At 50.9% G+C, this 24,129-nt stretch overlaps 1 protein-coding gene across 1 annotated transcript in view; it reads left to right on the top strand.

Moving 5' to 3' along the window:
* The first annotated feature begins 231 nt into the window (after nt 1–231).
* ADAMTS7 (ADAM metallopeptidase with thrombospondin type 1 motif 7) overlaps nt 232–24,129 on the top strand; it is a 47,785-nt gene continuing 23,887 nt past the window's right edge. The window contains exons 1-8 of the mRNA XM_053595069.1: nt 232–631; nt 11,048–11,403; nt 13,143–13,308; nt 14,298–14,494; nt 19,268–19,351; nt 19,702–19,826; nt 20,665–20,814; nt 22,116–22,259. Coding sequence (XP_053451044.1) covers nt 532–631; nt 11,048–11,403; nt 13,143–13,308; nt 14,298–14,494; nt 19,268–19,351; nt 19,702–19,826; nt 20,665–20,814; nt 22,116–22,259 — 1,322 coding nt within the window. The 5' untranslated portion in view covers nt 232–531. The remainder of the gene's footprint in view (nt 632–11,047; nt 11,404–13,142; nt 13,309–14,297; nt 14,495–19,267; nt 19,352–19,701; nt 19,827–20,664; nt 20,815–22,115; nt 22,260–24,129) is intronic.

The following is a 24,129-nucleotide window of genomic DNA, read 5'->3' as shown; positions in this document are numbered from 1 at the left end:
GGACAAGGCAGAAATTATGGAAATCCCAGCTTCTTTCAGGAGTTTTGGGGTACCCGGGTCAGGAGGGAAGGGGCAGCCTCGGCCGCCAGGGGGCGCTCTCGGCCCGATGGGCGTCGGACGTTCGTCGGGGGGCGCTGCGGGCGCCAGGCCTGGGCCCTGTCCCTGGAGCTGCGGACCGCGGCAGTGCAGGGGAGGCCGCCCGCGAGGGAGGGCCGGCCCGGGGGCGGGACCACGAGCCCGAGGGGCGGGGCGGCCGCGCTCCTCCCTCCCTCCGTTGCCCCTTTCTTTCTTTCTCTCTTGGCTGTCTCCACTTTTCTTTGCCTAGCCGCCCCGCCGAGGGGGCGGGCCCTGCAGCCTTTGTTGCCCGCGGACAGAGCGCAGCCGTCCACCAGGCCGGAGTCGGAGCTGGGACACCGGGAGCCCCACGCGGCCCTGGCATGTCCTGAGCCGGACCCGGGACCGGGCAGCGACTGGACCGGACAGATAAGAGCGTGAGCGCGGGGTCGCCCGGCGGCCCCCCCAGCCCCGGCCATGCCCGGCGGCCCGCGTCCCCGCAGCCCGGCGCCGCTGCGGCGCCCCCTCCTCCTGCTCCTCTGCGCTCTGGCGCTTGGCGCCTCGGGACCCGCACCAGGTGGGTGGCTGCCCCTGCCCGGCCGGCCCTGCCCTGCCTCCCCACCCTTAGCCCAGCCGCGGTTTAGCGCGTCTCACTTTTGAGGACTCCGCTCTGGCTTCTCCTGAAGCTGGTTGCGTTCCCCACTCCCCTGATGTTAGGGACTCGGGTGGGCTCGGTCCGAATGGGGGGCAAAACTGCGCCTCTAGGAACCTTTCCCATCTCCAGACTCAGCTATGGATCCCCTGCCAGTCGCTTGGAATAAGCCTCTTCCTCTCTTTGGGCCCCAGTTTCCCCACATCGGGTGCAGCAGTGCGCGCATTGCTTTCTGAACTCTGGTCCGAGGGGCTGCACGGAGCGCGGTGTGCCAGCCGAGACCTGGCTCCTGAGTGTGTGTGGCTTGCCTGGGAAGCAGGCTGGCTGGGAAAATGCGGGCTCCCGCGCCAGGTCGCAGGACTACTTGGTTCCCTCGCCGCGCCCCCGGCCCCCAGTCCCGGGCCAGCGCATTTGTGCTCCCGGTGCGGCCCTCGGTGGTTTAGGGGCCGGGTCTTGCGAGGTCATTGCACTTCCTGCCTTTCCCTCCCCCAAGTGTGAAGGCGCCGAGAGCGGAGCGGGGAACAGAAGCTTCTTTCCCCCGCCCGGGATAACTCGCCGCCCGGCTCGGGCGGCCTTCGACGAGCCTCTGGCCCGCGTCCAGACTCTTGTTCCGTCGCGAACTGCTGGGCATCCGCACGCTCCTGGCGCGTTCGGAGCAGCGGAAGGTGTAGGAGACCCCTGGCCGGGTGTTCAGGAAGCTTAGGGTCTGCCGAGGCTGGTGGGACAGAGAGGAGAGCCCCTGCAGGCCGGGCCAAAGGAAGGCTTGGAGCGGGAAGGGGCCTGCGGCTGGACTGAAGGATAATGAATTCTGGATGGGCTAGAAGAGCCTGCAGGGTGTGAGGGCGCCCCGGGGAAGCTCAGTCCATGACCGGGTTAGACCTGCTTACTGAGATGGGATCGACCCGCGTCCCCAGTGGAGGGATTGTGGAGGAAAAGCCTCCGGGCCGGAATGTAGGGGGCATTTAAACGTTGAGAGGAGCAGCTCATGAAGGAGGTTTGGTCTAGCAGCTATGGGCAGGGAGTAGAAAGTGAACATTTAGGAGCACCTACCATGCGCCAGCCTCGCCTGTTCTAATTTCTCATCATTTCAACATCAGCCCCTGCAAGGCAGATGATAGGAAGTCCTTTCACAGATGAGGAAACAGTCTCAGAGAGTAGAGTGACTCACTAGGACCAGACTCCTGGGTTGCCTGCATGAAACCAGTGTTTTCCCACTGCTCAGTGCTGGGGTTCAAAGAGGATGAGCCAGGTGATAGGACCGAGGCAGCAGGAAAATTGTTCCCCCAGGAACTGCTGGGAGCCTCAACTTTGGTCCAGTCCTCCTGGCAGTTCTGGCAAGAGGATTCTTTTTAAGATTAAGTGAGATACTGAATGCCATTTGCTTAGTACAGGGCAGAGTGACTACCATGTAGTGGCCATTATTTTAATTAGTCTGTCAGGTAGACCCAGTGGGTTTAGCAAGTCCCTGCTGAATCCTACAACTTAGACCTGCTGTTTAGTAATAGAGGCAGGCCAGGCATCATTTCCCATCTAATATGGGCATGACCTGCCAGGGTGGAGTGTCTGTCTCTAGCGTGGGGCCCTCTCCATTCTGCACTCACTTAGGATTCCTGACCTGGAGGCCTCTGACCTTTTGGTCATTTTCATGGGAGCCCCAGGATTCCAATCTGGGGCTCTTCCCACTGAATGTCCCCTTCTTTGAGACCATGGCACAATGTGGGCTAACTTTTAGGAAATACATCCTGACTTTTTCTCCACCTGTGACAAACCCAAGGACTTGCTGGGGTTGCTGGGAGTGGGGCCTAGTTGTGTCTCCCTGCAGCCCCCATGGTCTACTGGGCACCCCAGCCCTATGTCCATGCACTGCTGTGCACACCAGGACACATGGAGGACCCGCAGAGGAGTATGTGTGCAAATCACACACCACCATCCCTTGGCATGAGCTGCAGGTCGTCTGAAGGGCTGGATTGTAACTCATGTTCTTAATAAGGAGGTGAGGGTAAACACAATGTTGGCATTTCTTTGGCAGAAGCTCCAAAGTGATAGTTCTGTCTTGCAGGGGTGATGTGCAAAGTATTTAGCACCCAGGGTTGCAAGAGCTCAGTCCAATCAAAATAGACCTCCTGACTTGGCAGAACAGACTCAGCCAAGAACTGCTGGCACTCCTGCAGACAGGCACCTGCTGCCATCCCACTGTGGGTTAGTTTGGCAGCTTCTGCTCTGATGCAGGTACCTACCTGTCAAGACACTAGAACCTGCAATTACGCCTTGCTGGCACTGAGAGGCACTAGTTTCAGCTACTAACATCTCTTACCAGTGTCAACTACAGGTGACAGTGAAAGAAAGTTTTTAATTCACCCCTTCTGCCCTTAAACATTTTCATTTTTATTTTTTTAGAGGCAGGATCTTGCTCTGTCACCCAGATTAGAATGCAGTGGTGAGATCATAGCTCACTGTAGCCTCAAACTCCTGAGATCAAGCAATTCTCCCCCCTCAGGATGCCAAGTTGCTGGGGCTATAGGCATGCATGCCTGGCTAATTTTTTTATTTTTTATTTTTTTTGAGACAGAGTCTCACTCTAGTACCCTGAGTAGAGTGCTGTGGCTCACAGCAACCTCAAACTCTTGGGCTTAAGCAATCCTCTTGCCTCAGTTTTTCTATTTTTAGTCAAGATGGGGTCTTGCTCTTGTTCAGGCTGGTCTCAAACTCCTGAGCTCAAGCATCTGCCTGCCTCGGCGTCCCAGATGCTAGGATTACAGGTGTGAGCCACTGTGCCCAGCCATGCCTGGCTAATTTTTTAATTTTTTTGAGAAATGGGGTTCTCACTGTGTTGCCCAGGCTGGTCTCAAACTCCTGGCCTCCTCTCATTTCTCAAAGTGCTGGACTTATAGGTGTGAGCCACCACACCTGGATAAAAATACTTTAGTGGCAGAACAATACAAGTTTATTATAAAAAAATTAATGCTTATATTGTTCTGCCACTAAAGTATTTTTATCCAGGTGTGGTGGCTCACACCAATACAAGTTCATTATAAAAAAAATTAATGCTGGGCGGCGCCTGTGGCTCAGTGAGTAGGGCGCCGGCCCCATATGCCGAGGGTGGCGGGTTCAGACCCAGCCCCAGCCAAACTGCAACCAAAAAATAGCCGGGCGTTGTGGCGGGCGCCTGTAGTCCCAGCTGCTCGGGAGCTGAGGCAAGAGAATCGCGTAAGCACAAGAGTTAGAGGTTGCTGTGAGCCGTGTGACGCCACGGCACTCTACCCGAGGGCGGTACAGTGAGACTCTGTCTCTACAAAAAAAAAAATTAATGCTAAACAGAGCAAGAAAATAAAAATTATTGCAATAAAAGTGGCAACATCCTATAAGTCTTTATTTTTATTATTATTATTACTTTTTTTTTTGGTGACAGTCTCACTATGTTGCCCTTGGTAGAGAGTTGTGGCATCACAGCTCACAGCAACCTCAAACTCTTAACCTCAAACGCTTAAGCGATTCTCTTACCCCAGCCTCCCAAGTAGCTGGGACTACAGGTACCTAGCACAATACTGGGCTATTTTTTGGTTGTAGTTGTCATTATTGTTTGGCAGGCCTGGGCTGGGTTTGAACCGCCAACTCCAGTGTATGTGGCTGGCACCCTAGCTGCTGAGCTACAGGCACCAAGCCTATTTTTTCTTTTTTTTTTTTTTTTTTTTGGCCGGGGCTGGGTTTGAACCCACCACCTCCGGCATATGGGACCGGCGCCCTACTCCTTGAGCCACAGGCACCGCCCTATTTTTTCTTTTTGATTAAAAATATTTTGTTAAGCCATTAGGCAAAGAGATAAAATGAGTTTTTAAAGAAATAACTAAGAATGCTTTAGAACTTTTCTTGCTAATTTTCTATTAACTCACATTTGCCATGTGACAACTATTGTTGTTTTAAGCACTGATGTACTAACTCATTTAATTCTCACAGTGAAAGAGAAGTTATAATTACTGTCATTGCTGTTTTACAGATGGAGGAGCTGAGATTCTGAGTGGTTGCATAATTCACCCATGGTCTCACAGCTTTGGGTAGCAGAGTTGGGATTTAAATTCAGGCAGTCAGCTCTAGAGAACACTAATCTGAATACTTTTAACCTGCAGGAGAGCTCTGCTTAACCCTGTTCACATTTTTGAACTTCATAGGATGCTTTTTTGTAAGTCACCTTGAATTTCTGTCTTGCAGTATTTGCCCAAGGTCTGGAGCAGGGATTCTTAATCAGAATGCACATCCCTAGACATATGGGTCCCTCCCCAGGGACACTTTTTCAAGCTCTTAGTCACATAAGGGCTATTTTTTGGTTGTAGTTGTCTGCATTTGAGGACGACATCGTTGCCTAGAAACATGCTGCATAGCTCCTGCAGTTAGGAACTTCAGGGCTGGTTGGCATCGGTTCCCCCTGTGCTTCAGCTTATCGTTAGGTGATGGGCTATGACTCTCCATGACCGGGAACCAGTGTCAATACTCAATTAAACAAAGCCTTGGAGTTGTAGCTGTTGTCTTTCTATCTCTTTGTCATTTTCACCACCTCAAACTGGGCTTCATTACTTGCGTTTTCTGGCCTGGATTCTCTGAGCAGAAGAGGAAATTGGAACTCAGACGTATGACCCAGGTCATACAAATATTAAGTGGCCCAGTTGGGACCCTGGTCTTTCAAATGCCTCTTGACAGTACTTTTTTTTTCTTTTTGAGACTGAGTCTCACTTTGTCACCCAGGGTGGAGTGGCGTTGGATCATAGCTCACGGCAACCTCAATTCTTGGGCTCAAGCCATCCTCTTGCCTCAGCCTCCCAAGTAACTGGGACTATAGGAGTCCACAACAAAACCTGGTTAGTTTTTAGAGTTGGGGGTCTTCCTGTTGCTCAGGCTGGTCTCCAACTCCTGAGCTCAGGCTATTTACTTGCCATGGCCTCCCAAAATGCTAGGATTATAGGGGTAAGCCACCGCACCTGGCTGACAGTGCATTGTTTTGTCACTCCCTTGTGTGTCACTTCACAAAACATATGCCTGGCTGAGATTCACTTCAAGATGCTGGTTCTCACTTCTAGCTTTTCCCCACATCTCTGAGGGGCTACCACATGGTGCCTGCTACCCCGATATCCTTATCTCCACAGTTGAGTTCGTACCCACACGTCAAGTGACATCTCAAGTGCATCCTGCTTGATGAAGCTTTTCTTCATCCTAGTCTTTCCATGGGAAGTCCCCTCCCCTTGCTTCACTTCCTCAGGACTGTGCCGGGGCTGGTGCCCTGTCACCCATGCTGCTGTTTCAAATGCAAGGATGATGTCTCGTACATTTTCCTGGACTTTGGAGCAATTAATGCTCCCTCACGATTAGTAACCCAGAGTGACATACTAAATGCCAAGCACCAGGCAGGTAACATAAATGAGCAAAAAAGGCTGGTAGGGAGACAAAGTTTTCTTAAAATCTCTTGTTTTTCCATTTTTGTTAGTCAATTCTTTACTGAGTGAGAAAAAACACAGGATGCCAGTGGGCTGTCCATCCACATTCATCCTCAGTGTTGGAAAATGATAGGGAGGATTGGTGATGTCTCAGGGAGCATAGCCCTCTGCGGGGGGGTTTACTGCTTGATTCTAGCGCCTTCTGCCAGGTAGGAATTTAGGCCTGTTGTGTATGGATGATAGATTTTTCAAGGAAAGCTGAAAATTGAGATTTTTGTACAAGATCATGTGATTCTAAAACACTGGTGATTGATTAAAATGTTTCTTCAATATTTGTGCCAGCTGAAACAACCACCCAATCAATAAACTGACAAACAAAAGCAAGTCTGCAGGCTGTAGTTGTGGCATTGTAGTCCCAAATTCCCTTATTAGGTTGTCAGAGCAGGAAATCGCCTTAAATCTTCCAGCCCAGTGGCTTCCAAAGGCAAGCCCCTGAAATGGCTACATCAGAATCCCTGGGAAAGTCTAGAAAAATAAAGAAAATTCAGATTCTGGAAACCCTGTTCTGGAATCAGAATCTTGGCTGGGTCCTGGGCACCTGCGTTTTTCAGAGCTCCCCAGCACTGTTTATGATCAGCCAGGTTCACTTCCAGAGGAGGCTTCCTAAAACTTCTGATGATCACAGCTCCCTGCAGCTTCTGGTAGAAACACAGCTTGCTAGTCTCTAGTCCTGGCTTCCTGGAGATGCTGATGTAGTTAGTCTGAGATGAGACCTGGGAATTTGTTTTTTGTTTTTTTTTTTAATAGAGACAGAGTCTCACTTTATGGCCCTCGGTAGAGTGCCGTGGCGTCACACGGCTCACAGCAACCTCCAACTCCTGGGCTTAAGCGATTCTCTTGCCTCAGCCTCCCGAGTAGCCCGGACTACAGGCTGGGTATTTGTTTTTAAGAAATTCTTTTTTTTTTTTTTTAACAACTTTACAAAAATATAATTGTCATGCAATAAAAAAATACAGAATATGGTGATTTCAGACTCATGTTACACACTGTGAAACCATCCCCACAAGCATGATCATGGACATAACCATCCACTGTAGAAGTTTCCTCGTGCCCCTTTGAAGGCATAACAAGACTTTCTTCCTCCCCTTTTTGCCCCTCTTTGCTAGACAACCGCTGTATTTTCTGTCAATGTCAATTAGTTTCAAGTTCGTAGAATTGTATAGAAATGGAATTAGGCACTATGTACTATTTCTGGTCTGGCTTCTTCTATTCAGCGTGATTATTTTGAGACTTATCCAGGTATCGATAGTTCATCTTTTTTTGTTACCACTGAGTAGTATTCCATTGTGTAGGTGAGACACAGTTTGTTTATTCATTCATCTATTGAAGGATATTTGAGTTATTTCCAGTTTTGGGCTATTGCAATTAAGGGGCTATGAGTATTTATGTACAGGTCTTCACGTAGGCATACACTTGCATTTTCTCGTGACTAAATTTCCAGAGTGGAATGGCCTGGTCAACTGTAGTATATGTTTATTTTTCTAAGACATTGCCAAGTTGACTTCCGGACTGGCTATGGCACTGTACCTTTCCATCAGCAGGGTATGAGAATTCCAATCTTTGAGTATTCTAATAGCTATGTAGAGGAATCTCTTTGGGATTTTCAGTTGCATTTCTTTAATGACTAACAGTGTCGATCTGTGTTTATTTGCCATGTGTATATCATCTTTGCTGAGAAGTATCTTGTTAAAAGATATTTTGTTAAAAGACGTTTTTCTCATTTTAAAAGTTAAGTTGTTTTTGATTTCTGAGCTTTGCTGAGTTCTTTCTCTATTCTTTATAAGTCCTTCATCAAATACCTGATCTATAAATATTTCCACCCAGACTATTACTAGTCTTTTCATTCTCCCAACAATGTCTCTTGAAGAGTAGAAAAATTTAATTTTGATGAAGTTGAAATATTTTGTAGAGGACACGGAGGAGAGCAAGATGGCGGCCGAGGAACAGCCTCCTTGCATCTGGGCACCGTGAGTCCGGGGAGATAGGACTCCAGGCATCTCTGGCTGGTGGGATCTGCCTATCATCACCCCTGTGAACTGTTTTGGTGTCTTTGGACTTGGCACTCAGTTGAGCTGCCTTAGGGAGAGCCTGGGCGGGAATGCGGAGAACTTTGGCCGTTTTCTGGGGCCCCAGTCTGAGCGGCTGAGCCAGAAGGAGCTAATAGTGCTTGGCTGTGGGCCACAGGGAGCCATTGTGAGCGATCTGTTTTTAAGAAATTCTTATCCATGAAGTCTGGAAACTCCTTGCACTTGGGCTCCCTGATAACCAATGATGGGGAAGACTTGCTCAGTGCCAGACAGTTACCCAGCCAACACAGCCTCATAACCCTTGGAAAAGGATCTTTGAGTCCTGAACCTCTGGAGCAGTTGTGGTAAGAGGAAGATGTCCTCAGCAGGGGGCACACCACTGGTGTGTGCAGGGCACTCGTCATGTGGCTTAGCAGAGGACAGCCTGGAGGAATGGTCTGGTTTCTTAGCCTGGCTAGGATGGATCTTTGGGGTAGGGCTCAGCTGCCTTCTAACTGGCAGGCAGCAGCAGAAAGAGCCCTGGTAGGACGTCTGCAGGTTAGCCAGGCATTCGTTTGGGCCCAAGGGATCATTGTCATGAACAGCCAGGATTTCAGGAATTGGGTATAAATCCAGTCACTCTGGGTAAGACCTGGAGTTGCTAGAAACTCCAGATCAGTGAGTTTCCTAACTGTGCTCCCCAGAGGCTAGGAACTGCAGAAAGGGAAAAGGGGCACAAAGGCGTGGGCCTTAGGTTTCCTACACCATCCCCCTCTTCAGTAGCACTTCTCTGATCTGTGTGTGTGTCCACTTGAGATTTCTTTTGAAGACTGATGGCCAAAGAAATTTGAAAAACTTGATCTAATCTACTTCTTCACATTAACAATGAGGAAACAGGCTTAGCAAGGAATGGACTGCTAAGAATATAGAGTCATATGACTGAAGAGCTTGGGAGACTTGGGTCCTTGTCTCAGCTCACTCTGCCACCCTTGCTGTGTGGCTTTAGGTCATTCCGTCACCCTTTCTGAGCCTCCCTTTGCTTTCTTACCTACAAAGCAGTCTGGAGAGCTTACTGCTGGTGCAGGCATCCTAACCTGGGGTCCACAACCTAAGGGACAATGAATCCAGGGGATTCATTAACTTAGATGGGAAATTATTACATATTTAATTTTTCTAACCTCTAAGTGAAATTTAGCATTTCCATGTATTGTGACTATTATCAACAATTCTCAGTAGTATTAATAGCACCTGTGATTTGTTACCAATAGAAAAGAAAAAAGATTTTTCTATTTCATTACAGTTGTTGCAGTGTCTTGAAATAAGGTTTATACCCAGTCATCACTACTTCAAAATTACCATAGTTAAATTTGCTACTAGACCTTGTTTAAAGCAGTAATAAAGGACCATATAATTCCACACACCACTTTTTTTTTTTTTTTTTTTGAGACAGAGTTTCATTATGTCTCCCTCGCTAGAGTGCGATGGCATCACAGCTCACAGCAACCTCAAACTCTTGGGCTTAAGCGATTCTCTTGCCTCAGCCTCCCAAGTAGCTGGGGCTACAGGTGCCTGCCACAACACCCAGCTATATTTTGGTTGTAGTTGTCATTGTTTGGCATGCCCGGGCTGGATTTGAACTTGCCAGCTCCAGTGTATGTGGCTGGCACCCTAGCCACTGAGCTACAGGTGCCAAGCCACACACCCCACTTTTAAAATAATTTTGATAGCTATTTCCTTGATACTCCAATATATTTTATTTCATGCATTTAGAAAATTATTTTGAGAAGGGAGTGTATAGCAAAAAAACGATTAAGAATCTAATCCTTACTGGGAAATCCAAGAGGACAGAGCAACAGGGAGAGGGTTTTTTAAACTGTAAGGGCCTGAATAGAGGTCTGCAAATTCTTTCCATCCCTGGAAGCTTTCTTCAAATGAACTGTTGCATGCAAAAGATAGATCCTAGAGCTACTCCACTGAAGTGATGGTGGTAAGGGCCAGGGAGCCCTGCCTGGGTGGTCTCTCTCCATCTCTCCATCCCAGGAGGCCTGGAAACACGGAACTGCAGGCACCTGAGAACACACGTTTAAGCTCACCAGGCTAATGATAACCCTGACAATCGCAATCATGTTCCATCAGCAGGAGGCCCTGCTGTATATGGAGCAGCTAGTGCTAGTTCCTTTTATCCTCCCCACAACCTCGATTATGCCCATTCTACAGGTTCACTCAGCAAAGGCTGAGAAATGCCTACATTCCAGACACCACTTCTGGCACTTAAATCTTCAACAGATTTAAGATTAAAGATTCTTGCCCTCCTAGAATTTACACTGGGAGGAGGTGAAGAAAACAGACAAATAGAAAAGGTAGGCTGGCCACTGTGATTTACACCTTTAATCCTAGCACTGTGGGAGGCCAAGGCAGGAGGATCATTTGAACTCAGCTGTTGGGAACCAGCCTGAGCAGGATGGAGACCCATCCCTACTAAAAATAGAAAAATTAGCCAGGGTCCTGGCAGGTGCCTGTAGTCCCAGCTACTTGAGAGACTGAGGCAGGAGGGTGGCTTGAGCCCAGCAGTTTGAGGTTGCTGTGAGCTAGGCTGTTGCCATGTCACTGTAGCCTGGGCAATAGAGTGCAACTCTTATGTCCCCCCAAAAAAGTTACTGCAATAATCCAAATGGAGAAACTGAGGCTCCGAAAGATTAAACTAGCAGAGCTAGCAGGTAGCACAGTTAAAATCCGAATCCAGGTGCTCTGACTGACTCAGGCTGCAGCACTTGGCAGTGACCCCTCTGGTGTCTGGGGACCTGCAAGGCCCTGCCCTGGATCTAGGTGCTATTGTGCTTGTCTCCTCGCAGGGCACCCAACCCAGGGCCGGGCGGCTTTGGATATCGTGCACCCAGTGCGCGTGGACGCTGGGGGCTCCTTCCTGTCCTACGAGCTGTGGCCCCGCGCGCTGCGAAAGCGGGATGTGTCCGGGCACCACGACGTTCCCGCCTTCTATGAGCTGCAGTACCGCGGGCGCGAGCTGCGCTTCAACCTGACCGCCAACCCTCACCTGCTGGCGCCTGGCTTTGTGAGTGAGACTCGGCGGCGAGGTGGCCTGGGCCAAGCGCACATCCGGGCCCGCACCCCCGCCTGTCACCTGCTTGGCGAGGTGCAGGATCCCAAGCTTGAGGGCGGCCTGGCGGCAATCAGCGCCTGTGATGGCCTGGTGAGTGTGCCCGGAGGGTGCGCAGGCAGGTGGGGGTGGCAGGATGGGGGGCGGCCACCAGCCTTGCCTGTGCGCGTGTCCTCTGCCCATCTGGGTATTGTCTACTATAAGATGGGAGTGATCCCGTAGGCCTTGGTGGATCGCAGTTTTTGACGGTATTCCTGGGATGGTGCCCAAACACTTGGATTTCTGAAAAATTTCCAGGTAACACTAAAGCTGCAGGTCCAGAGATCCCACTTTGAGAACTGCTGTTTGGACTATGTAATTGGAGAATAGTTGAGCCCCTTCCTTTAGGGTGTCAGGACCATTCCTTCACAGACCCCTCTCCAGGACAGTCACCCCTTTCCCTTTAGCCATTCTGCAGGGGGTGATGAGAAGCCCCTCCCAGTGCCTCTGCCCACATCAGAGCTTCCTTTGACTTCTGCACGCAGCCCTAATTGCCATCCCGATCATGTGCAGGTTAGAGCAGCTCCTACCCCAGCAGGGTGGGTCCTTTTTCTGTGCCTATTGAGGTGACCATTGCTGCCCTCCCAGCTCTGAAGGGTGTGGGAGGAGTGGGGGACATGTGCACACTCAGCCATCCACTGTTCCTATTCCTGGAGGGCCCTCAGCTTAAAGCCTTTAGACCAGGCATCCTCAAACTTTTTAAACAGGGGGCCAATTCACTGTCCCTCAGACCGCTGGAGGGCTGGACTATAGTTAAAAAAAAAAAATTATGAACAAATTCCTATGAACACTGCACATATCTTATTTTGAAGTAAAAAAACTAAACAAGAACAAATACAATCACACTGCCTCATGTGGCCCGTGGGCCGCAGTTTGAGGACCCCTGCTTTAGACAAAAGCCATGGGCTGTGGCAGTGCATGGCCTGATGGCAGGACAGCCCAAACTGCAGGCTGTGGAACGTCTGGGCCTTTAAAGGCCTGTCTGCTCAGCAAAGTATTCTCATTTATGGACGGTCATTCCCATGTTAAGAGAACGTGCCCAAGGTCATCTAGTTAGTTACCCAATGGGGGAGTCTGCATTCAGATCCTGGAGCAATCCAGGCTCCTTGGCCCTGTACGATCCAAGGGACAGAATTCTGCCAATGAGGGGAGGTCTGAGGAAGGTAAAACCTTCTTCCCTGTTGGTGTCCTGAGTTTCCTTAGGAGGTGGCGGGCTGCCCAAAGATACTTCCCAAGCCCCTCTCTTCCTTAGACTCTCTGAATGCCAGTGGATATGCCCAAGACATCCTTGCCAGTTTCCCTTCTCTAGCTGGCCTTAGACCCAGGGAACAGGATGTCCTGATGGCCATGGGCATCTCTATGGCCTGGGTGTGGACTGAGCTGCCTTTGGAGTGATTCATCACACAGGGAGACTGAGGGCAGGTCAGAAGCTGGTCAGCTGGGAAGGGGCACAGTGGCTGGAGATGGCTGGCATGCAAAGGAGATGCAAAATAGCCTGGACTTAGGATGGCTGCCTGGAACTCTACAGATGAGGCCATTTTGTCAGATCTTACCCCTGATGGGGTGTGTGTGTGGAACAGCATCTGGGGGCAGTGGCGTCTGAGGTCCACTTTGAAGCCTTTGGGTGAAATGGCAGGGTAGGATGCTCCAGACAGAGGGTGCAGTGTAAGCAAAGGCCTGAGATCAGGGGTGGTGGGCACAGTGTGGACTCAGAGGCAGGTGGGCCTTGGGATGGGTGGGCAGAGCACCTGAGAGCCAGCCCTCTCTGTGTGACCCTGGTGCTTCTTCTCCAGAAAGGTGTATTCCAGCTCTCCAGCGAGGACTACTTCATTGAGCCCCTGGAAGGTGCTCCGGCCCAGCCTGGCCACGCCCAGCCCCACGTGGTGTATAAGCACCAAGCACCAGAGAGGCCAGCACAGAGCGGGAATTTCAGCACTCCAGGCACCTGTGGGGTGCAAGGTATGCTCCTCTGCTGCCAGTTCCAGTGCAGGGAACGGGCTTAGGATATCCAGAGCCCTTTCTAGAAGCCCCTTTCAACATGTTCAGCTCTCTTTGTACCAGAGGAAAACAGATGGATAAACAGACAGACACATCACCGTAGCCTGTGCCCTTAAATGTGCCATGAGCTATGTCCTCTGCCGGTCAGGTGTGCCCCAGCCAATGCCTGGGCTGCCCGCCCTCACTCCCACCTCACCGGCCACCCCACTTCAGGGTTTCATCCCCCAGTGCTCCTCCCCACCTTTGCCTGTAGCACCTCTGACTCTAGTAACCATTCTTCCTGCAGTGTGCATTAGCGAGGATCCCACTTCCTCCCACCCTGCTCCCATGCAGAATAATTGACCTCTGTGGTTGAGAGCTGTAGCGTGGTACCCAGCACATCCTCTGGAGATGGCAGTAGTGGTGGCGGTCACCATGAGGAGCTGTGCACTAAGGGTTGCTGGTGTTTGGGGACTGCTCAGCTGGTACTCCACCCTCAGGCTGCCCACAGCTCTGTTTGCTGAGCAGATGCCCACGGAGGCATGCTTGTTGGCCTCAGTTTCCTCAGCTTCACAGATGTACTTCCTCTTCTGGGGGCAGGCCTGGATCAGAGGGCAGCCTAGCAGTTGGACTATGGGGTCTGCATTTGCTGGGATTCACTAACTCCCAGTGGGGGAGGGAATGATGCAGGGCCTGCTACAGGAGCTATCAGGCCCAGAAGCTCTCCGCACAACTCGGTCCTTTACTGTGTTTATACCCAGCATCTCATTTGCCCCTGGAGGTCACTCTGTGAGGAAGATCAGCAAAGAAAAGTGACCAGGCCAAGGCCACACACCTAGGTCTGGAGCGTCCATGCTCCTCACCTCTGGTTCCAGGGAGGTTCCTATTGCTCCAGAGGGGGCTCAGTGAGGAGATGGCATATGCCCAGGGCCAGTCCACTGGTGGCTAACCCTCTTGTCTGGGGCCCACAGCATCCCTGGACCTGGAGTCTCGACGGGAGCGTTGGGAGCAGCGGCAGCAATGGCAGCAGCAGCGGTCAAGGCGTCTACACCAGCGCTCGGTCAGCAAGGAGAAGTGGGTAGAGACCCTGGTGGTTGCCGATGCCAAAATGGTAGAGTACCACGGGCAGCCACAAATCGAGAGCTATGTGCTGACCATCATGAACATGGTGAGGCTGCTGTAGGCAGGAGGCAACAGGTGTGGTAGGGACCTCAGGGGCTGGTGTTGGGGCGTGGGTTACCAGGGCTGGGTACAGAACAGGAAGGCTGTTAGGCTGAACCTCACACCCAGGTCCGGGCGTCAGATAGGAAGGAGAGTCTTGAAGCTCCTGAGTCTAGGAGGGGATTGCTGGCTGGGTGTCTCTAGGAGAGAACCTGGGCAGAGTGTGTCATGTCACCATACTAGCTCAGCTGGCATTTGGGAGAGGGAGAGGGAGACAGAGGGGGAGGCTGAGGCAGCCGTGGCCCTGTGCCTGCCCAGGGAGTTCACAGGTTAGTTGGTTCATTCATTCATTTGTGGCAGAACCTGGACTAGATGCTGAAGACACAGAAATGCCAATCTGACCAGCCCCTGCCCGAGACAGCCGTACATGTTAGAGTCAGAAGGATCTGTATAGCTCTATTGCCCATTGGCCCATGGCCTTAGGCAAGTCACTTTCCTTGTCTGAGCCTCACCTTGCTCATTTGTGAACTAGGCATGATGATGGTACCTTGTGGGGTTGGCAAACTGTTCTTGACCCCATGTGACTGTTGAGACGACAGAGGCTTGAGAGGGTAAGTGACCTGCTTAGGTCATACAAGGCAGAGCAGAGCCGAATGAGAGGCCAGGTCTCCTCAACCCACTCAGAGTTCTGTGCCTGATTGGATCTGACAACAGAGCCCTGGGTGTGCAGGTGGGAGGTCTCAAGCTGCCAAGCTGCTGCCCACAGCCCCCTGGGAGAACATGTGTTTGTTGTTGGCATTCTTGGCAGGCTTCCTGGTCAGCAGGCCACTGCCCAACCCTGTCTCTCTTCTGGGTTGGGTCGCTGGGGCAAGGTAAGGGCATATGTTCTATGGCAGGATGACATCTAAGGGAGTCCTATGTGCTGCTTGTCCCCAAGCCAGCAGCTCATCTCCTGCAACCCTGGAGGAAAGACCCTGTGAGTTCATCTAGTATCTTGCCCCCTAGTTGACGCCCTAAAGCCCAGGGTCAGAGAGAAGAGAAGGCCCTGTCCATCTCTTCTGGTATCACACCCCCACTATTAAGTCCTCCTCAACAAGCACAGCTCTGGGCCAGGTCTCCATGACTTTATTCCCCTCTTGGTTCCCTGCTCCATGTGGAATAAAAATTGTAGCCTTCTGCCAGGCCTTGAAGTTCCAGCTCAAGCCTCTCTGTTTAGCCCTATCTGCCCAGGGAGGGCAACCACTTAAGGCCAGGCTTTAGCAGGGATGATTGCAGGATAGCAGGGTCTGGCCCTGGGCTAGGGGGTGGGGTAAGCCAGGTGTCTAGGCCCTGAGGGTCTCTCGTTCCCATTCTCAGCCTGAAAGACTCAAGAACCTGGCTGGAGCCATGTTCAGTAAGTTTGTTGAATAAGTTTGGCCTCCCAGGGTTAAAAAAAGTAAAAGAGACTTTTTTGCTGCAGGACTTCTCAGAGCCTTCAAAGCTGATATGCACTGAGAATCCCTGAGCGAATAGGCAGCATTTTCCAAATTTAAGAAGAGCAAGGACTATAAAGCAGTGAAATCTGGATTCTGATCCCAGTATTACCCTTCCTTTGAGTCTCAGTTGCTTCATTTGTAAAATGAAGATAATTTTGCCCACCTTTAAGGAGATAATGCATATCACATTCCCAGCCCAGGGACTGTACATATTAGCTTGGATCAATGTTCGCAGCTGTAGTATCTGACCTTCAGCCCCACAGCCACCTACAGGACAGCCTCACTTCTCTCACCAGTGCTTCCCAGGCCCCAGATAACAGTGTTTTCTCCTTGGCAGACCCAGATCAGAGTCGTGGAGCTCAAGTGGGTTTATCTCAAGCATAGCAAGACAGGTCCCACTCTACCCCAATTTTTACTCCCCATTCTGTTCTTTCTCCCTGAGGTCACAGGCCATTTTTGAGGAGCACATGTCACTGTGTCACCTCACTGGGGACTTGTGTCACCTGTAACCTCCAGATCTTGCCTTCATATAACACTGCCTAGCCCTGGCTTGCTCTCCAAGCCTGCAACAGGGCTCAACTTCCCTGGGTGTCATCTATCTAGTTAAAATACTCCGTATTTGGCTTGGCACCTGCAGCATAGTGGTTATGGCACCAGCCACATACACCAAGGTTGGCAGGTTTGAAACTGGCCTCCGGCCAGCTAAACAACAATGACAACTGCAACAAAAAACAGCTGGGCCTTGTGGCGGGTGCCTGTAGTCCCAGCTACTTGGGAGGCCAAGGCAAGAGAATCACTTAAGCCCAAGAGTTGGAGGTTGCTGTAGCTGTGACACCATGGCACTTTACTGAGGGTGACATAGTGAGACTCTGTCTCAAAAAAAAAAAAAAAAAAATACTTGGTACTGACCTGACGCCATTAACAAGCGTCTCTTCATTGAGTCAAGACTCTACCTACCTCCAGTGTCTCCTGGTACCAATTTTGCCCCATCTTTCTTGGGAGACAGCAAGAAAGTTATTTATGCATGCTGATGGAGGGGCTTCATGATGGCACCAAGCTCTGACTCAGGATATAACATGGCCCAGTTGTTGGGCAGGTCTTAGCAGACCCTCAAGGGCCTGGAGTCCTCAGAAGCCTTTGCTGGGGACTGATGCCAAGTTTACGTGTCTGTAGTCCAGCAAAGATTTGTTCTTTTGATCTGACTTTCTCTAAGATACTTTTCTTATTTTCCACTAGTTTTTTTTTTTAATTAGATAATACTAAGCTAGTGCCCAAGACTCGTTCATTCAAAAAATATCTCTTGAATGCCCATCCTGTGCCAGATTGTAAGAGGGAGTCCACACAGTCACAGTCCTCACCGAGCTTGTGGTCCAGCCAGGGAGACAGACATCTATAAAATTGTCACCTTGATGACTATGAATATACAATAGAGGAAAGTGCAAGGAAGGACAAGTTCATGGTGCGTTAGGAATGTGGGGTAGAACAAAGGCTCCCAGAGGACACAGTGAAGGGCTGAGAGCTGGAGAGAGGGGAGAAGACAACTTGGGGAAGATGCCTGAAAAGCTGATCTGGCCTAGGAGCACAGCTCCTGCACAGGCCCTGCATTAAGAAGAATCACGGGATGCCAGAAAGACTGAAAGGTTGGAGCCAGGGAGCCAGGAGGTCTGGAGGGATAGGGGTGGCCAGAGAAGTGGGCAGGAGCCAGACCATAGAGGCCTGCTGGCTGGGCAGGGGACTTTTGTCCCTCCCCTGTGGACAGTGAATAACCACCTATGGCTTTAAGCAAAGGCATGGTGTCCTTGGGTGTGCATTTCAAAGACAGATGACTGAACTAATAGGCTGCAGGTGGCCATGCAAAATTATGGGATCTTTCAGAGAAGACCATAACTGCTAACTAGACAAGAGGCAATACAGATTTGGACTGGGCAGTGGTGTTGGGGATGAAGGGAAGAGACAGATTCAAGTGAAACTCGGAGGCAAAATTGATTGGCTGTGGGGGGGAAAGTAATGAAGGAGCTCTGAGGCTTCTAGCACTGAGCTCTGATACATCACTGTTTAGCTTCACCATTTCTGAACTCCTGTCTGAAAGTGCAGCTCATCCCCATTACCAGGGACATTCATGCCTCTTAACAGTGTTTATTTTATCGATTCCTATTTAACTATTATTTTTCTAGGCCAGTGCAGTGGTTCACACCTGTAATCCTAGCACTCTAGGAGGCTGAGGCGGGTCGATTGCCTGAGCTCAGGAGTTCAAGACCAGCCTGAGCAAGAGCGAGACCCTGTCTCTACTAAAAATAGAAAAGCTGAGGCAAGGGGATCACTTGAGACCAAAAGTTTGAGGGTGCTGTGAGCTATGACTCTACTCAGGGCGACAGAATGAGATTGTCTCCCAAAAAAAAATGCCCCAGAAACCCAAACATATATATATATATATATATATATATATACATATATTTGTTTTTTTATATATGTACATATAAATAAATATATATGTATACATATATGTATATAAAAATATATATACGTATATATAAAATTGTTCTTTATGCACTTCTAGAAGTCAGCTCATAACTGATCTGTCCTGCTATCTCTGCCCACTGATAACTGTCCCTCATTTTTGTTCTGAGGGAGTTTTAAAAGGGAAACTATCTCTCCCCACCCATTTCCCTGTATCTTGGTATACCTTCCATCCCTCGGGGTGGCCCTCTTTCCTGGAGCTCTGTAGAGAGCCCCCATGTAGCCAGATGTGCACACCTGCCCCCTTGGCCACATGGCTGTCAGCCCCAGGGAGGATGGGACAGCAAATCAGTGGGCAGCCTCAAGTGGCATGTGCCTGCCCCACCCTACCTCCTTTTAGGCTCTACCCTGGTCTTATGCCTCAGGGAGGGATCACCTCGAGGTTGCTGGTCCTGACATTCCCAGGGTAAGAAGGACTGCCAGGCTGACTGCCTGGGCAGTTAGCAGGACTGGCGCCCTGAGATGGGCCAAGAAGCCAGCACTGGGTAGTCGGAGCTGAGAGGAGGTGACACTTGCAAATAGACTCAACACTAGTGCTCAGGAAGGCCTCACTTGGTCCTAAGAGGGGCCTGAGAGGCTTTGTTCCCCCCCACCCCAGGTTTTGCCCTTGCTGGATTGAAGCACCACATGTGCAGATGTGGGGACATGCTTCGCTGCATGGGCACCGTGTTGGTGTGCAGCCTGTGTGCACCTTGTGAGCACCCTGTGTGAGCATGGGTGTGCATTCCCCGGGTGGGCTGCCCATATCCTATATCCTCCTTACAGTCTGACCCCCATCTCTTGGACAGGTGGCCGGCCTGTTTCATGACCCAAGCATTGGGAACCCCATCCACATCACCATTGTGCGCCTGGTCCTGCTGGAGGATGAGGAGGTGAGAGGCCTGTGGCCCCATCCGTCCCTGCAGTGGGCATCTGCTGCCAGAGCTCTTCTGCCATTGCCTGAGCTGCTCTGTATGGAAAGGCATAGGGATAGCCTCCTTGGCCTGAGCAGTGTCTTCTGTCACCCCCTGCTCTCCAGCTGGGTCTCTCTCAGGTCTCAGGTCCTTCCTAGGAGGTGCCTGCGGGAGGGGTGGTGAGACGGGAGGATGGACTGCAGCCACTGGCCTGCTGCTTGTCCAGCACTGCCGCTGTCGGCCTTGGTTTCCTGCCTTCCTGTGGAGAAGAATTGGGTCTGACTCTCTTGGAGCCCAGGGGAGGCATGCGCAGCTCTATCTGCCTGCAGGAGGACCTAAAGATCACACACCATGCTGACAACACCCTGCGGAGCTTCTGCAAGTGGCAGAAAAGCATCAACATGAAGGGAGACGCCCACCCCCTGCACCATGACACTGCCATCCTGCTCACCAGGTGCCCAGTCGGGAGAGGCAGGCTCAGAGACAGGAGAGCCGTGCCTAGGGCGGTGCTCCCTGACCCTGAGGGAGAAGTGCTGGTTGGGGGACACAACCCGTTCTAGGGGAGCCCCATTGTGAAGAGAGTTTGCACAGCTTTGTTACGAGGCTGGATTCCACCACCCTTTGGGGGAGGGGGACCTGTTTATTTTGAAATAATGAAATAGTTGTGGATTCTCATGTGGAACTAGCACAGAGGCCCCATGTGCCCTTGCTCTGTTTGTCCTGGTGATGACATCTCACAGTATCCCAACCAGGAACTTGGTTTTGATTTGGTCCGCAGACTTGCTTAGCCCTCACTAGTTCTCTGCGTGCATGCATGTATGTGTCCTGGATGCACGTGTGCGCACATTCAGTTCTGCGCAGTTTTATCCCTTGTATAGTCAAACATTTACCCTCGCAGTCTGGATATGGAGCAGGTCTGTAAGAAGGACACCTGCCTGAGAGTCACAGCCACCTCACCACCACCCTCTCTCCTCATCCCCTGTTCACAGGCAGAGTTTGTGAACTCCAGGCAGAGTTACTGGCCCTCTGCTGGGCACCCTCGTCAGAACAGTGACCAGCATTGTTCTGTGCACAAGGCTGCTTCCCAGGCCCAAATGGAACCCAGTGTGCTGTGTGTCAGTGAGGGCACCCGCTTCCCCAGATGGCCACTGTGCCAGCCTGACATCATAGAGTGTAGGAGGTGATGTCCTTCTTACTCTGGGTCAGTGGAGGCCCTTCCCTGGTCTCCTCAGTTCCAATAGGCCTGGCACTAGTCTGGGTAGCCTGAAGGCCACTTCTCTCTACCTGTGCAGGAAGGACCTGTGTGCAGCCATGAACCAGCCTTGCGAGACCCTGGGCCTGTCCCACGTGGCGGGCATGTGCCAGCCACACCGCAGCTGCAACATCAACGAGGACACAGGCCTGCCGCTGGCCTTCACTGTGGCCCACGAGCTTGGGCACAGGTACTATGCCTGCCCTCATTGCCATGCCAAGAGCCTGGCTTCACCCTCCCCACCTGGGGGCACTGGGCAGCTAGCCCATGGGTCAGAAAATCCCAGAAAAGAAAACTGTTTGGGGAAGGAATTCCATCTTGATCTGGACACACACTGCCCCTGCACTGTCCCCACCCACAGCCAGGCTGCTTCACTGTCAATCAGGCCTGCAGGGTACCTCTGGGGCTGGCCTGGAGTGAGCCCTATGTGAAGGGGGTTGAGATGGGACAGGAAGTCATTGTAGGTCCTTGGCTGTCTCACCCCAGCGCCCTTAGTGCTTATCTGTTTCACTCCTGGTTCCTATTCCATCCTGGTCCCTATTCCATCCCTCTCCTGTTTGCTCTGTGACCCTAGGCCAGTTCACTGCCCTCTCTGGGCCTCTGAGCGCCTCCTATAGATTGAGGGGGTTGGATTCAGTCATGCCCAAAGCTCTCTCTGACTGATACTGCTGCCTGGGCCCCTCACATCTGAGTGTGGCCCCAGCCTCAGCCACCTGTGCCCACCCTGTTTATCTGGTGAATATGGCAGCATCTTAGGTTGTCCAGCAAGCTGATGAAGGCAGGTTCTCAGAGAGCTCTGCTGGTCAGAGGTGTTGGGGTAATCCATTCAGATGTGTGGGTTCCCCGGGTGATGGCCGTTCCTGCGGGTCCCTGAAGTTGCTCATGGCAATAGAAGGATTCACTTTGCCGTGTTCTGTCATATCCTGGCTGTGTTCTCCGGGTTAGTTCCTTGGCCTCTCTGGGGATAATCATGAAGAGTGAGTTAGACAGCATTTCCAAACGTGTTCAGCATGGTGCCTGGCACCACTGTTCTCTTCCTGTCCTTCCTGGGGATGATCTCTTGGGCCTTTTCCGTGATGCAGCAGCTTATCTCCCTTCACTCCAGCACACAGGCTTGGGATAGGAGCTGGGTATCGGGGAGGTGGGGGCGGGGGGGTCCTGTTGGACTGCTCTTAAGTCAGTGAGGTTGCAGGGGTCATGTCGGGCCAACCCCTGGGCAAGAGAGGGCTGCTCTGGGTCCTGGCCCTCACTTTTGGCTCAGGCGGGTACACCTGAAAGTGGACCCCCTCGGGACACTAGCTGTCATACCTTCGTTTTGCATTGAGGAAACTGAGGCTCGGAGAGGGCCGGTGACCTTCTTAAGACCATAGCCATTTGGTAGCAGAGTTGGCCCTGGGAATTAACACTGTATACCTCGTAGGTCTCTGGGGGAGGGGCAGGCTGATAGCTCCCTCCGGCTCACCTGCCCCTGGGGCCTGTGCTCTCACACAGTTTTGGCATTCAGCATGACGGAAGCGGCAATGACTGTGAGCCTGTTGGGAAACGGCCTTTCATCATGTCTCCACAGCTCCTGTACGACGCTGCTTCCCTCACCTGGTCCCGCTGCAGCCGAGAGTACATCACCAGGTTCCTCGAGTAAGTCCCTCACCCAGCCTGGGGCACCCACACTTTATGTAAGGTCACAGTCCAAGAGGGAGATGCAGTGTCACTGCAGTGTTGGGTATGGGAGGGGAGCTTAGAGGGGTACCTGATAAAGATGTGGGGCTGGGGTCCCAATCGTCCTCCTGGAAGGGACAGTTGAGCTAAATCTTGATGTCTGATCAAGTTCACAATTGTCCAGAAGGGAGATAAAATTCCTTCTGCTAGAGGTAGCCTGTGCAGAGACCTGCAGGCATGTAGAAACAGAGTAGTTTTCAGGGAAAGGCGAGGTATGCCAAGGAGATGAAGCCAGAGGAGGCACAGCCCAGCCCGTGGGCCAGTGAAATGCAGGGAGAAAGTGCTGCTCAAGGGCTGAACTCTAAAGCTTTGACCTTTCTTTTGCATTCTCTTAATTTGTTGTGGTGTATTTTATTTGCTATTTAATGTTCTATGTAAGAAACTTATATTTTACCTCTCATTTCTATTTGTGCAGTTCCAGTTTTAGGTGCAAATATGAGAGTGTTTAACTTACATATAGAACCACCGAAATTGTACCGTTCATCTCCCATAGCTCATATATACCACCACAGTGGAAATGCTACACAAAACTAATACAGCTGGCTGGGCATGGTGACTCATGCTGGTAATCCCAACACTTTGGGAGGCTAAGGTGGGATGATCACCTGAGCCCAGGAGATGGAACCTGCAGTGAGCTGTGATGATGCCACTGCACTCAGCCTTGGCAAGAGAGTGAGACTGTCTAAAAAAAATAACCCCCCAAACAAGAAAGCCAATTAACTGGATGGGCTTCATCTCACTCCTTGACACATGCACACTCTACCAACACTGTCTACCTTCAGCTTACTGATGAGGAAGGAAAGACTGAAAGGGAATAACGGGGTACCCTCTCTTTCCCTCTCCTCCTGTAGTCATCATTTTCAGTGTAGTCATTGGCTAATATAGAGAAGAACATGATAAAAAGGATGACAGAACTCCTTGGTCATCACCTTCATTCTGCATTTCTGATTCATATGGCAAGTGTGGCCTCTCAGCATCCCTCTCCCCCTTCTGTGGCTTAGACATAACATGCTTGTCTTCTTGCTGTGATTCTCCCTGAACCCTGCACACTGTAGATTCTGTGCTTTTGGGGCAAATTGGATGCTAGATACAAGTGAGGTGGCAAGGAATGGTGAATACGGACCTGGCGGTGTCTGCTCACACACATGCCCCTTTGTCCCATCAGAGGAAAGACTTTACCTTCAAAGCACAAAGTCAAAGATACTAAGCGAGGTGCCAGTGGCAGAGCATTAAATTACCTACCTGCCTTGCCCCTCCCTACTCTCCATTGCTTTTCTCTAGGCACTCGCTTTTAAGCTTAACTCTTTTAGCTTTTTCTAAATACTTACTTTCCTTTTCCAGAAAGCGTTCCTCGCTTGCTATTTTTTGATTCTTGAGATATCACCTAGACGGTTGGCATTTAGCACTCCACATTATTTCCTGCACAAATGTTTGTCCCCTCCCATCTCAGTATAGTGTTAACCTAAGTACTTTAGGTCCATAGTCATTGTTTTCATTATTATCATTGTGTAAGTCTTCATCCATGAACCAAATGTTGACATTTCATTTTAAGAACAAGTCTTTTTATTTACTTGATTTTCTTTGCCTCTCTAAAAGTCTTCCATTTCTTTTAACAGTTCTATAATGTCTCTTAATCCAATTTTCTAGAAAGCAATCTCTACCAGATAATCCAGCTCTCTTTTTTTCCTGGGGTTTAACCCCAACTTCACTGTGTCCTCCGGGTTGGACTGGTTGCTTTCTAGGCCTACCCTAAGATTGTCATGGAGGGGCTTCCTGTTTCCTAGATACC

Source organism: Nycticebus coucang, chromosome 6 (assembly GCF_027406575.1).
Source record: "Nycticebus coucang isolate mNycCou1 chromosome 6, mNycCou1.pri, whole genome shotgun sequence".
In the NCBI taxonomy this organism is placed as follows: domain Eukaryota; kingdom Metazoa; phylum Chordata; class Mammalia; order Primates; family Lorisidae; genus Nycticebus; species Nycticebus coucang.
Note: the sequence above shows the minus strand (reverse complement) of the source record. Positions and strands in the feature narration are given on the sequence as shown.